At 40.4% G+C, this 14,779-nt stretch overlaps 1 protein-coding gene across 2 annotated transcripts in view; it reads right to left on the bottom strand.

Annotated features, from left to right (window-relative positions):
* SNTB2 (syntrophin beta 2) overlaps positions 1-14,779 on the bottom strand; it is a 115,910-nt gene that overhangs the window by 16,022 nt on the left and 85,109 nt on the right. For both annotated transcript variants that reach the window (XM_072816713.1, XM_072816704.1), the window contains exon 5: positions 4,830-5,026. In XM_072816713.1, the coding sequence (XP_072672814.1) occupies positions 4,830-5,026 (197 nt within the window). The remainder of the gene's footprint in view (positions 1-4,829; positions 5,027-14,779) is intronic.

Below are 14,779 nucleotides of genomic sequence, written 5' to 3'. Positions count from 1 at the left end.
TGCCTTTCTCTCTCTCTGTGTGTGTGTGTCTCTCATGAATAAATAAATAAAATCTTTCAAAAAAAAATTCTGATTTTTTTTAAAAATTAAAATAAATAAATAAATAAATAATAAAAGCATACTTAGGGACGCCTAGGTGGCTCAGCGGTGGAGCGTCTGCCTTTGGCTCAGGGTGTGATCCTGGGGTCTTGGGATTGAGTCTTGCATAAGGCTCCCTGTGAGGAGCCTGATTCTCCCTCTGCCTATGTCTCTGCTTCTGTCTGTCTCTCATGAATAAATAAATAAAATGTCTAAAAAATAATTAAGTAAAAGCATACTTAAAGTTCAAACAATTATATACATATATGTATTTTCATATTTTGAATTCCTGTGACAAATGGAAAATGGTTGTATATACCTGAGGGAATTAAATGCATTCTCTGCCTAGTGATCTTGAGGTTCATATTTGCCAAAAGGAAAAAGTCCTTGTGTATCAGAAGGATCATTGATCAATTCTACTGTAATCTTTTTTTTTTTTTAAAGATTTATTTAGGGATCCCTGGGTGGCGCAGCGGTTTAGCGCCTGCCTTTGGCCCAGGGCACGATCCTGAAGACCCGGGATCAAATCCCACGTCGGGCTCCCGGTGCATGGAGCCTGCTTCTCCCTCTGCCTGTGTCTCTGCCTCTCTCTCTCTGTGTGTGTGACTATCATAAATAAATAAAAAATTTAAAAAAAACTTTAAAAATTAAAAAAAAAATAAAGATTTATTTATTTATTCATGAGACACAGACTGAGAGAGAGAGGCAGAGACACAGGCAGAGGGAGAAGCAGGCTCCCCACAGGGAGCCCAATGCAGAACTTGATCCCGGATCCTAGGATCACAACCTGAGCCAAAGGCAGGCACCCAACCATTGAGCCACCTAGGTGTCCCAATTCTACCGTAATCTAATAAAGGTTTAGATCTAAATGAACATTATGAAGTTCATATACTACATTCACTAGCAAAATCCTATAGGTAGTCACTGAAATTTTCCTAAATGAGTAAACTGTACAAAAAAAGAAACAAATGAGTAAACCATAATTAAAACACACAAGAGACAGAGAAACAGGGCTTAACTGATTTTTTCTTGTCAACTTCCTGACATTCTTTAGGCCATGGATATCTGAACATGTAGTATAATGTGCAATAGTTATAGTTTAAATAAACCTCTCTGAATTTCCCAACAATTTAACACAAAGCAGTAACATGCATCTGAAGGATAACTTGCTTATTGAATGTGTGTATGCATGCAAATGTGGATATGCACAGTAAGCATACACATATTAAGACATGATAGATTAGGTGCATGCATGCACATACATACAAACACATTTTAAAGGAATTCTGGTTCTCGTCACAGCAGTTTACCTTTGGCCAGTTTAATACATGTGGCACAGTTCTTTTTTTTTTTTTTTCCTTTTTTTTTTAAAAGATTTTATTTATTTATTCATGAGAGACACACAGAGAGAGAAAGAGAGAGAGGCAGAGACACAGGCAGAGGGAGAAGCAGGCTCCACACAGCAGGGAGCCTGATGTGGGACTCGATCCCAGGACTCCAGGATCACGCCTGGGCTGAAGGCAGGCACTAAACCTCTGAGCCACCCAGAGATCTCCATGTGGCGCAGTTCTAAATACAAAGTAAGTGATTAGTAAGTACACCAGTTGACCTAAATTGCGGAAATGCAAGTATTACCAAGGCAATATTAAGACAGTGTACATGTATTTGTAAATGAGAATAAAGAAGTTTGGAGCACCTGGGTGGCTTAGTCAGTTAAATATCTGCTATCAGATCAGGTCATGATCCCAGGTCCTGGGATCAAGCCCATGTTGGAGTCCCTGCTCAGCAGGTTGCCTGCTTCTCCCTCTCCTTCTACTCACTACCCCCTGCTCATTCTCTCACTCTCAAATAAACAAATAAATAAATAAATAAATAAAGTCTTAAAAAAATTAAAAAGTTCATACCTGCCATAAAATGTGTTTCTTTTGTGTTTTATTTTTTTTCTTTTGTCTGTTTTAAAGTATAAGGACCCAACCAATACTTATTCTCTTTTTCCTCAGGCCATCTGTATTGAAACAACTTGAGCCAGGGACTGGACAGATTTTTGTTTCTTGCCAGAAGTTTAGCTGCCAGACACCAAAGAAACATGAAACTAAAAAACATTAAAAATCCAAGTTTCATTCTTTGTTTTGGGAAACATATCTCTGGATTTTTTTTAAAGACTTTATTTATTTATTTGGGAGACAGAACAAGCTGGGAGAGGGGCAGAGGGCAAGAGAGAAGCAGACTCCCCACTGAGCAGGGAGCCCCACGTGGGGCCGATCCTAGGATCCTGAGATCATGACCTGACCCAAAGGCAGATGCCCAACAGACTAAGCCACTCAGGTGCCCCTCTCTCTGGATTCTTAAAGAAGATATGGTGATCCCAGATGCCTATAAAGGGCTGAGTGTTTTGGACTCCCCAAAGGAACACAGACCATTTTAGACCTTCACATTGAGGACACAACCCAGAAAGCACATTCTATGGCCAAGACAAAAACCAGAGCCCTAAAATGTGGTGACCAACCACTCCATAGAGAAAATGGGCAAGAGACACACAAGTGAGAAAGACAGTGTGGTTATGGTGGCTTTGGTCAAAATCCAAGGTGGGGTCTTACTAGCCATTAGTGTCACTGCTTGAATCATCATTGTGGTTGTAAGGAAAATATCAAGCAAGTACTGAAGAGTTGAAGAATTATGTCATTTTGACAACATTTAAAAAATTATCCTTCTGCCAGTGTTAGAAGATGACCCATAGAAATGCTGTCTATGCAGTTCTAAAGCCATAGAGATCCCTCACTTTCCAAAAGCAATGGAAAGAAAGATAAATTACAAAACATTCTTCCCTTGAAAGAATTTTCTTGAAAATTGAATTTCCCTTGAAAATTTTCTCTTTTTATAAAATTCTATGAAATTGTGTTTTTATTTTTTATTTTTATTTTTTTATGATAGTCACAGAGAGAGAGAGAGAGAGAGAGAGAGGCAGAGACACAGACAGAGGGAGAAGCAGGCTCCATGCACTGGGAACCTGACGTGGGATTCGATCCCGGGTCTCCAGGATCGCGCCCTGGGCCAAAGGCAGGCGCTAAACCGCTGTGCCACCCAGGGATCCTGAAATTGTGTTTTTTAAAACAGGAGAAAATTAAGTAAACTAACTTGGAACCAAGATAATCAAATTAATTCAAACTAGAAACTCTGCATCTCCATGTTGACTATTTTTTGTTCTTGCTAAAATGGAAAGCAGGTACGCCCAGGTGACTCAGCGGTTTATTTTTTTTAAAGATTTTATTTATTTATTAGCGAGAGACACACAGAGAGAGACAGAGGCAGAGACACAGCCAGATGGAGAAGGAGAAGCGGGCTCCACGCAGGGAGCCCGATGTGGGACTCGACCCAGTGACTCAGGATCACGCCCTGGGCCAAAGGCAGACGCCCAACTACTGAACTACCCAGGCATCCCGACTCGGTGGTTTAGCGCCTGCCTTTGGCCCAGGGATGATCCTGGGGACCGGGGATCAAGTCCCAGGTCAGGTTCCCTCCATGGAGCCTGCTTCTCCCTCTGCCTGTGTCTCTGCTCCTCTCTCTATCTCTCATGAATGAATGAATGAATGAATGAATGAATGAATGAATAAATAAGTAAATAAATAAATAAATAAATAAATAAATAAATAAATAAATAAATAAATAAATAAGTATTTTGTTTAATGGAAAGCAATCCGGAAATATCTATACATACATACAGGTACATACACACAAATACATACAAAGGAAACCACATAGACTAGCCACAAGAGGGCGCTGCAACAATGAAAAGACAACCAGGCTTCTTTCCTTTAGATGCTTATTTCAGTGAGTACTGGGCACACATTTTCAAACTTCTGAAGACAAACTCCTACTCAAAATTCCTTATTTTTCTATAGCCAGAAGCCTTGCCAGACGCCCATATTTTAAGGGTGTCAATCCATATCTTAGTCTCCAAATCTTCTGAACTGGAGGGTTAGTGCATCTAGTACTTAAGTAAATGAGACCTTACATTATCACATACAGATTAAAACGATGAATAGCACAACTGCCATGTTGTACACACGGTGTTATGAAGGAGCCATATACAAGGCTTAGGAAAACTTTACTACTGAAACATAAAAAAACAGGTTTCTTCCCACCATGATATAATTTTAAGCTGCCATATTTTAGAATATTTTTGAGTCTGGCCCATATGATAAATGTTTTTATGGGTTTTTTAAAAAGATTTATTTACTTATTTATTTGAGAGAGAGAGTGAGCACAAGCAAGAGGGGCAGAGGGAGAGGTTGAGAGATAATCCCAAACAGGCTCCATACCCAGCGTGGAGTCCAACGCAGGGCTCAATGTCACAACCCTAAGATCATGACCTGAACCGAAATCAAGAATTGGAGGCTCAATCAACTAAGCCACCCAGGCACACTTGGTTTTTACTTTAAAACAAAGTATAGGGATCCCTGGGTGGCGCAGCGGTTTAGCGCCTGCCTTTGGCCCAGGGCGCGATCCTGGAGACCCAGGATCGAATCCCACGTTGGGCTCCCGGTGCGTGGAGCCTGCTTCTCCCTCTGCCTATGTCTCTGCCTCTCTCTCTCTCTCTCTATGTGACTATCATAAGTAAATAAAAATTAAAAAAAATAAAGCTGTTTAAAATAAAATAAAATAAAGTATAACAAAAAATAAAAATAAATAAAAAATAAAAGTATAATAATTCCATTTAATTACTATTAGAAATCGTATGTGAGGATCTATACCTAGAGAGACTTCCTTAATTAGTTCAGCAGCAGCATGGCAACCCTGAACAAGTATCCTGGTCCAGGTTGATAGATCCCGATGTGTCTCCACCCTGAAGAGATGCATCTCAATGCCCTGCCGAGAGCCTGTCCTGGTAGCAAATGTAAGGTCAGATCCAAGTGAGGGTGATCGACATCCAGAGCCAGAATGAACCAACCTAGGACCACAAACAAGCAAAGATCAAAAGTAATTAATGTACTAGTAGAGGAAAGTGTCATTAATTTATACCGATCAATAAGCTGAAAGTTATAAAAACTACCTGCAGTTTTTGGAAAAGTACATTTCAAAACAATATTATAGTCTTTTTAAAAAATTTTTATTTATTTATGATAGTCACACACGGAGAGAGAGAGAGAGAGGCAGAGACATAAGCAGATGGAGAAGCAGGCTCCACGCACCGGGAGCCCGACGTGGGATTCGATCCTGGGTCTCCAGGATTGCGCCCTGGGCCAAAGGCAGGCACCAAACCACTGCGCCAACCAGGGATCCCAATATTATAGTCTTTGAAGTAGATACCATTCTGTTTTCCCATAAAGTGACCCCTCATGCCACAGGCAGAACACTGGGCTGGATGAGCTAAGGCCCAATTTTCCACTGACTTTTTTATGCTCTGAAAAGGCTATGCATATCAAAAAGAGGTTCAACCTGGATTAGGAAGTGGTAAGCCCTCACACACGAACAGCCTCCCCTGTTATCAACATCATTCAGTACATGGTACTTCTTTTTTCTACCAAGAATGAACCTACACTGACACATCATAAGCACTCAAAGTCCATAGTTTACTTTAGGGGTCACTCTTGGTGGTGTACATTCTAGAGGTTTGGACAAAGGTGTAATGACATATATCCATCATTATAATATACAGAGTATTTTCAATGCCCTAAAAACTCTCTTTGCTCTGCTTATTCATTTCCTCTCTCCTCCTGGCAACCACTTATCTGTATACCTTTTACTTCCTTTTCTTAACTTATTATATTAGCAAGGATTATATTAGCAAGGACATCCTTGCCTTGGGATGGATGGGAAAGCTTTGTGTTTCTCACTATTAAGCATGATGTTAGGGGCACTAAGGTGGCTCAGTGGTTGAACATCTGATTTTGGCTCGGGTCATGATGCAGGGGTTGCGATTGAGTCCTGAATTGGGGTCCTCACGGGGAACCTGCTCCTCTCTCTGCCAAGGTCTCTGCCTCTCTCTGTATGTCTCTCGTATAAATAAATAAATAAAATCTTAAAAAAAAAAAGCCATGATGTTAGCAATAGATTTTTTTTGTAGATAAGCCTTTTTCTTTTTTTCTTTTTTTTTTTTCTTTTTATTTATTTATGATAGTCACACACAGAGAGAGAGAGAGGCAGAGACATAGGCAGAGGAAAAGCAGGCTTCATACACTGGGAGCCTGACGTGGGATTCGATCCCGGGTCTCCAGGATCGCGCCCTGGGCCAAAGGCAGGCGCTAAACTGCTGCGCCACCCAGGGGTCCCCTTTTTCTTTTTTTTAAAGATTTTATTTATTTATTCATGAGAGACACAGAGAGAGAGAGAGGCAGAGATACAGATAGAGGGAGAAGCAGGCTCCTCACAGGAAGCCTGATAGGGAACTCAATCCCGGGACTAGGATTATGCCCTGGGCCAAAGGGAGACACTCAACCACTGAGCCACCCAGGTGTCCCTGTAGATAGTCTTTATCAAGTAGAGAATGTTCCCCTCTATTCCTAGTTTACTTTTTTATCATGAATGGGTGTTAGATTTTGTCAAATGCCTTTTCTGTATCTCTTGATACATTCATTCATATGACTTTTCTTGTTTAGCTTGTTGATATGATGGATTACATTAATTGATTGTCTTTGCCTTTCTCTCTGTGCATTTCTCATGAATAAATAAATAAAATCTTTAAAAACTAAAATAAAATAAATTAAAAATCCCTTTAACTAACAGTGAAAAACTTCCCACAAAGAAAATCTCAAGCCCAGATGGCTTTGTTGGTGAGTTCTACCAAATATTAAAAAAAAAAAAAAAAAGCTAAATCTTCATAAAGTCTTCAAAAAAGCAGAAAAAGTGGGAACATCTTCAAACTCATTTTATGAGGCCAGTAATATCCCAATACCAAAACCAAAGACATCTCACAAAAATACAGACCAATATCAGTTATGAATTTAAGACACAAAACTCCTCATCAAAATACTAGCAAACTGAATCTAGTATGACCAAAGAAGATTTATCCTAAAAGTGCAAGATTGAACATCCCAAAATCAATATGGTAATACATCATATAAACAGGTAAAGGACAAACTCACATGATCATAATATTAGACGTGGAAAAAGCATTCAACAAATCCCATACCCTTTCATGAGGAAAACACTCCACATATCTTCAACCTGATAATAGGCATCTATGAAAAACCCATAGCTAACACCATACTTAATGAAAAAGACAAGGATGTCTGTTTATGCCACTTATATTCAACATCTTAGTGGATATTTTAGCCAGAGCAATTAGGCCAGAAAATGAAATAAAAGGCACCCAGAAAAGAACGTAGTACAACTACCTCTTATTTGAAGATGACATGATCTTGTACATAGAAAGTCCTAAGGAATCCACTAAAAACCAATTAGATTAAAAAACGAGTTGAGCAAGAAAGCAGATCAAGATATAAAAATCAATGTATTGAGGGGATCCCTGGGTGGCTCAGCAGTTTAGCGCCTGCTTTCGGCCCAGGGCATGATCTTGGAGTCCCGGGATCGAGTCCCTCATGGGCTCCCTTCATGGAACCTGCTTCTCCCTCTGCCTGTGTCTCTGCCTCTATCTCATTCTTTGTATCTCTCGTGAATAAATAAAATCTTTAAAAAAAATCAATGTATTGGGCACCTAGGTAGCTCAGCTGGTTAAGTGTCCGACTCTAGATTTCAGCTCAGGTCATGATCTCAGGGTTGTGAGATGGAGCTCTGCTTTGGGCTCCATGCTGGGCATGAAGTCTGTTTAAGATTCTCTCTCATCCTCTTCCTCTGCTCCTCTGCCCCACTCTCTATCTCTCTCTCTAAAAACAAAACAAAACAAACAAACAAAAAAACCCTCAAGGTTTTGTATTGCATACAATTGTATACAATTGATTGTATACAGTAGGAGTGAGCAATCTAAAAAGGAAATTAAGAAAAAAATCCATTTATGATAGATCAAAGTAAAAAAATACTTTGGAATACATTTAGCAAAAGAAGTATAAAACTTATACTGAGGAAACTACAAAACATTGCTGAAATAAATTAAAGGCCCAAATAAGTAGAAAGATATTCTGTATCATTGACTGGAAGACAATATTTTTTAAGATGGCGATATTCCCTAAATTGATCTACAGACTCAAGGCAATCTCTACCAAATGTCATCCGTCTTTTTTTTTTTGGATTTTTATTTATTTATTCATGAGAGAGAGAGAGAGAGAGAGAGAGAGAGAGAGAATGAGATAGGCAGAGACACAGGCAGAGGGAGAAGCAGGCTCTACGCAGGGAGCCTGATGTGGGACTCGATCCCGGGACCCCAGGATCACGTCCTGGGCTGAAGGCAGGCGCTAAACCTCTGAGCCACCCAGGGATCCCTTTCTTTCTTTCTTTTTTTTTTTTCTAGAAATTGACAAGCTGATCCTAAATCCATATGAAAATGCAAGGGAATCACAATCACCCAAATAATTTTGAAAAGAAAAAAACTGGAGGATTCATACTTCTGATTTCAAAACTTACCACAAAGGTATAAAATTGAGAGTCCAGAAAAAAACCCTTCATTATGACCAAATGATTTTTGCCAAGACAGTTCAATGGAGAAAGAACAGTCTTTTTAAAAAATGGTACTGTGATAACTGGATATTCCCAAAGGAGTGATGTTTGATCACTAATTCATACTACACAAAAATTGACTTCATAGGGATAAAAGAGTAAATGTGAGACTCAAAGTATAAAACTTTTAGAAGAGCACAGAGGAGTAAATTTCTGTGACCTTAGATTAGGGAAAGCCTTCTTAGATATGACACAAAAATGCAAGAGAAAATTGATAAACTGGACTTCATCAAAATTAAAAAAATTTGTGCTTCAAATGACACTGCCAACAAGAAAGTGAAAAGACAACCCACAAAACAGGAAAAATATTTGCAAATCATTTAAAGTTTTTTTTTTAATTTTTTTTATTTATTTATGATAGTCACAGAGAGAGAGAGAGAGAGGCAGAGACATAGGCAGAGGGAGAAGCAGGCTCCATGCACCGGGAGCCTGATGTGGGATTCAATCCCAGGTCTCCAGGATCGCGCCCTGGGCCAAAGGCACGCGCCAAACCGCTGCACCACCCAGGGATCCCCGCAAATCATTTATTTCATAAGGCATTTATCTACAAAATATATAAACTCTTACAACTCAATAATAAAAAGGCAACCCAATTAGAAGATCAAGGATGTGAATAGATATTTCTCCAAAGAAAATATACAAATGGCCAATAAGCACATGAAATGATGTTCAACATCATTAGCTATTAGGGAAACACAACTTAAAACGAGACTTAAGAAAATGAAAAACTCATACACTGCTGGTGAGAATTTCAAATGATGGAATGACTATACTAACCAGCCTGGTACCTTCTCAAAAAAAGGTTAAACATAGAGCTCCAGATGACCCAGCAATCCTATTCCTAGATATATACGCCCTAAAACAAACATATGTTCACACAAAAACTTGTACGTGAATATTATAGAGCAGTGTTATTCATAAGAGTCAAAAAGTGAAAATAAGTCAAATGGCCATCAAATGATAAATGTGGTATATCCATACAATGGAATATTATTCAGCCATCAAAAGAAATGAAGTTGAGACACATGCTACAACATGGATCAACCTTGAAAACATGATGCTGGGGCAGCCCGGGTGGCTCAGCGGTTTAGCACTACGCTTAGCCCAGGGCCTGATCCTGGAGACGTGGGTCTTGATCCCAGGTCGGGCTCTCTGCATGGAGCCTGCTTCTCCCTCTACCTGTGTCTCTTCCTCTCTCTCTTGCTCTCTCTCTCTCACGAATGAATAAATAAAATCTTTAAAAAAAAAAAAGAAAACATGATGCTATGGGAAAAGAAACCAGACATTAAAGGCTCCATATGATTCCATTTATATGAAATGTTCAGAATAGGGACACCTGGGTTACTCAGTGGTTGAGCATCTGCCTTTGGCTCAGGTCATGACCCTGGGTTCCTGGGATTGAGTCCGGCATTGGGCTCCCTACAGGGAGCCTGCTTTTCCCTCTGTCTATGTCTCTGCCTCTGTGTCTCTCATGAATATACAAATAAGATCTAAAAAAAAGAAAGAAAGAAGAAAGAAAGAAAGAAAGAAAGAAAGAAAGAAAGAAAGAAAGAAAGAAAGAAAGAAAGAAAGAAAGAAAGAAAAAAAAAGAAAAGTCCAGAACAGGCAAAACTATAGAGACAGATTTAGATTCCTGGTTCCTGAGGGCTGGAAGACTGCTGATAGGTAAGGAATTCCATTTTAGGTTGATGAAAGTGTCCTAATATTGATTGTGGTGATGGTCACACAACTCTGTGAACACACTAAAAACCATTAAATGCTACACTTTAAGTGGGTGAATTGTATGGTATACGAGTTACCTCAGTACAGCTGCTAAAAAAAAAAAGAGGAAGGAGCACCTGGATGGCTCAGTCAGTTGAGCATCTGACTCTTAATTTTGGCTCAGGTTATGATCTCAGGATAATGGTATTGAGCCCTGTGTTGGGCTCCAGGCTCAACCAAGAGTCTGTTTATCAGGGATCCCTGGGTGGCTCAGCGGTTTAGCACCTGCCTTCCGCCCAGGGCGTGATCCTGGAGACCCGGGATCAAGTCCTGCGTCGGGCTCCCTGCATGGAGCCTGCCTCTCCCTCTGCCTGTGTCTCTGCCTCTCTCTCTCCTCTCTGTGTCTCTCATGAATGAATAAATAAAATCTTAAAAAAAAATTAAAAAAAAGAGTCTGCTTATCATTCTCTCCCTTTGACCTACTCCCTTTAAAACAAACAACAAATAAATATTTTTTAAAAATGCAGGAGATAAGAGAATTCATCTATATCTTTTTTTAAAAAGACTCTATTTATTCATGACAGCCCTTTACTATTTATTTATTCATGAAGCCCTTTTGCTCAAATTACCATTAGAGGAGTAAAGGCTGGAACCAAAAAATTTTTAGAAAAATATTATTGATATACAGCCTACAATGAATGAAGCTACGAACAAGCCATTTTATTTATTTCTCTGAGGTACAATCCTCATCCAAGTTTTCAAAAATCCTGTATGAAAAACATTGAGAGTGCTTTCCTATAAATAAATAAATATAATGAAGTATAAATGAAGTAGCATGTACGTTTTGCTGTACTGATCCACTTAGAATTTCTTACATATAGAGAAAATATTTTTGGAAGAAGTTAATGAATTAAACTATATTAAATGGATGTCATGACACAAAATGTTGAAATTTAATGACCTTAAGAAAAATTGCTTTTCTCATCATTTTTCCACATGTATACTTCACTTATTTTTTTTTTAAATGTAGTTATTTTAGAGAGAGAGAGAAAGAGGAGGGGAAGGGCTGAGGGAGAGGGAGAGAGAATTGTCGTATCTTGTTGGATCCTCCTCTTTTTTAGCATGTAGTATTATTCTTGGTCTCTTGTTACAGTCTTTGTTGTAAAGTCTATTTTGCACAATGTAAGTATTGCTACCCTGGCTTTATTTTGACACCATTTGCATGACAAATGTTTCTCCATCCCCTCACTTTCAACCTGCAGATATCTTTAGGTCTAAAATGAATCTCTTGTAGGCAGCACATAGATGGGTCTTGTTTTCTTACTCATTCTGTGACCCTAGGTCTTTGGAACAGGGCATTTAGTCCTTTTATGTTCAAAGTTAGTTAGTTAGTTGAGAGAGGAAGAGCATGTGTGAGAGGCTGAGGGGAGGGTAGGGGCAGAGGGAGAGAAAAATCTCAAGCAGGCCCCACCCCCAGCCTGATACAGGGTGCAATCTCATGACCCTGAGATCACAACCCAAGCTGAAATCAAGAGCCAGATGTCCATCGGACTGAGCCACCCAGGAGCCCCTACATTCAAAGTAATCACTGATATATATGTGTTTATGGTTGTTACTTGTTTTGTGGTTGTTTTAGTAGTTTTTATCTACTCTCTTCTTTAGAGAGAGAAGCAGACTCCCCGCTGAACTCCACACGTAGCTTGATCTCAGGATACCAGGATCATGATCTGAGCTAAAGGCAGATGCTTAACTGAGTCACCCAAGTGCCCCTCTGTGCCTGTTTCTCTGTGATAGAAAAGTCAGCTATGTCTTTTGCTCTTGAAAGTGATAGGTGGGGCACACACATTTAAGAAGGTGCCAGTCCTCCTTCATAGGGGATGTGTAGCCACTGCAGATACCGGGGCCAGAAGGGGCCACTCCAAGCCTGCGCAGGCGTAGGATGCAGGTTTACCAAAGTGCGGGCAACCTCCCTGGGAGGTGACCAACAGCTGCCACCAGAACTGAGGCCCTGTAAAATGCACAGGTCAGGAGATGTGTTGTTGAGGTTTATGTAGGTGTTCTAGGGGAGGGGACCCACAAGGCTGGGACTGAGGCAAGGGTGACTGGAGAGAGTGGATCCTCCAAAGCACAGAGTGGAGGGGTGGCCTGGTGTAAACAAGTTAGGTCATGAGGGCTGGTGGCCCTGTGTTTCCGTTGAGGGGCATGGGAGGGAAATAGTGCCTGCAAGCTCCTTTGTTCCTGGTGGGGTCTTCCTGCAATCCCTGCTTCTCTGGGACCTGCTCTGAGATAAGTAAATAACTCTCCCTCCTGTAGGACCGAGGTGTTTTTCAAGCTGCTGCTTCTACACTGGATCTCCTTGGGCTGTTTCTTGTGCTGTCTCTTAAAGGGTGGGGACTCAGCTTCCTAACACCATTGAGGCTCTCCCAGAGCTGAGCCCACTGATTTTTTAAATTCCAGGCTTTACGTCCCACACTGGTCTTAAGAACTCATGAAATTTGGCCCCTCTTGTTTTCAAAGCCAAAAGCCAAATGTTGGGGGGGGGGGGGGTGTTTGTCTTCCCTCTGCAGGTTTCCTGATGTGATAGTCTGTTTCCTGCCCTGTGGCTCCCTCCCTCCTGCTGACTGTTGGGGGCCCTTTAGCACCCGCCCCTGTCTCTGCCCTTCCCACCCTCTTCAATGCAGCTTCTTCTCTCCCTTAAGTAGAGGAGTTTCTTCTACCAGCCTTTGGGTCTTTTTCTGGACTATTTATGCTGATGTGTTATCCAGTGGTGTGTATCTGTGGGATGAAGTGAGCTCAGGGTCCTCCTATTCTACATGTTCCCAGCCACTCTCCAGAAGGTGTTTTTTCAAGTAAAAAATGGTGGTCCAAGAGGCGCCTGGGTGGCTCAGTGGTTTACCGCCTGCCTTCGGCCCAAGGTGTGATCCCAGATTCCCCAGATCAAGTCCCGCATGGGGCTTCCTGCATGGAGCCTGCTTCTCTTCCCTCAGCCTGTGTCTCTGCCTCTCTCTCTCTCTGTGTCTCTCATGAATAAATAAGTAAAATCTTTAAGAAAAAAAAAAAAAAAAAAAGAGTGGTCCATGAAAAAACACAGCTAGTTCAACTAGCAACTCAACCACACGTCTTTTTCTTTGAGACAACCATCATGCTTCAATACTCAGAAGTGCTGGAGTATTTCCCACCTCATCTTACAGAATTTTAAGAAGATGAATGTCACTCAAGGTTTAAGATTAAATAAAACTAATAATATTTCCTGCTCCAATAAAGACATTTTGAGGTTAACCTGGCATTCCGCTCTGCCCCTTCCTAAGTCCATACAGTTTCGTATGGAATCAACTACCTTGATTCATGCTAAGGCACCAGCAATTTTACCAACAAATGTCAATAGGGGAAAAAAACGCAAATAACATCTTAGTATTACTATGAAAATAGTTTCAAACTCACAGACCCCCTGAAGAGGAGATCCTCTCAGAGGTCCAAGAAAGTATGCTTTGAGAATTGCCTCCCTGGGCTGATTCCTATAGAACCAACCTGCCAATTAAACATGAGTTATCTCAGCAAGAGTTAAGTCTCAAAATTATCCCACATGTGACCCGAGTAAGACGGAGCATGGGCAAAGTGACAGGGTGGCTTCTACCATATTCAGTTTGATTGCTAATCCCACGTCAGCCATTAAAAAATATAGTCTAGGAGAGTTTTTCCTACAGGTTTTGATTATGAAATATTTGGCAGAGGAAGTCTAATTCAAACCAGCTGCTGGACTCTTGCTGAGCAGCAGTCGGTGAGAGCACACTGCCAAAAGGCCCCCTTTGGTGGGGAGGCCAGATGAGCTCATGCAAAGGCGTTTTAGCAGCTTCTGCCCCCTAAATCCCAAAAGCACACCACCACTCAATTTTCCAGATTGTAAAGTAGCCACACTTTCCTTGGATCTTTTTCTCTTTCAGTCAAAGAGCGTTTATAGGAAAAGACTACAAAATGTACATCCTACAAAATCCATAGCACCTTTACAACCGATGTGTTTTTCTACCTGTGTCATGTATCTGGCCTTCATCTCAAGAAGTATGTAAAATAAAAAATTTAAAAATTAAATAAAAAAATCTTCTCCATTTATCACTCTCACATTTTACTTATTCCTCACCAGCATGAAAATACCCACTATTAAGAGTATGTACACACACACACACACACACACACACACACACACATCTTGGTTTCTAAGAATCTGTAAATGTGCAAGCCAGTAAATGATGTTAATTTATATTGCCCTAACAACATTCTTTGCTTTTTGAACTACAATCAACTCTTATTTTATCAAGGACTACCAACTTCTGTGGGTAACGAAGGTCCTTGATTTCTCTTCCTTCCCTATGTGTTTATACTATCGTTTTTTCTT

Source organism: Canis lupus, chromosome 3 (genome assembly GCF_048164855.1).
Source record: "Canis lupus baileyi chromosome 3, mCanLup2.hap1, whole genome shotgun sequence".
Lineage (NCBI taxonomy): Eukaryota > Metazoa > Chordata > Mammalia > Carnivora > Canidae > Canis > Canis lupus.
This window is presented reverse-complemented; position numbering and strand designations above follow the sequence as displayed.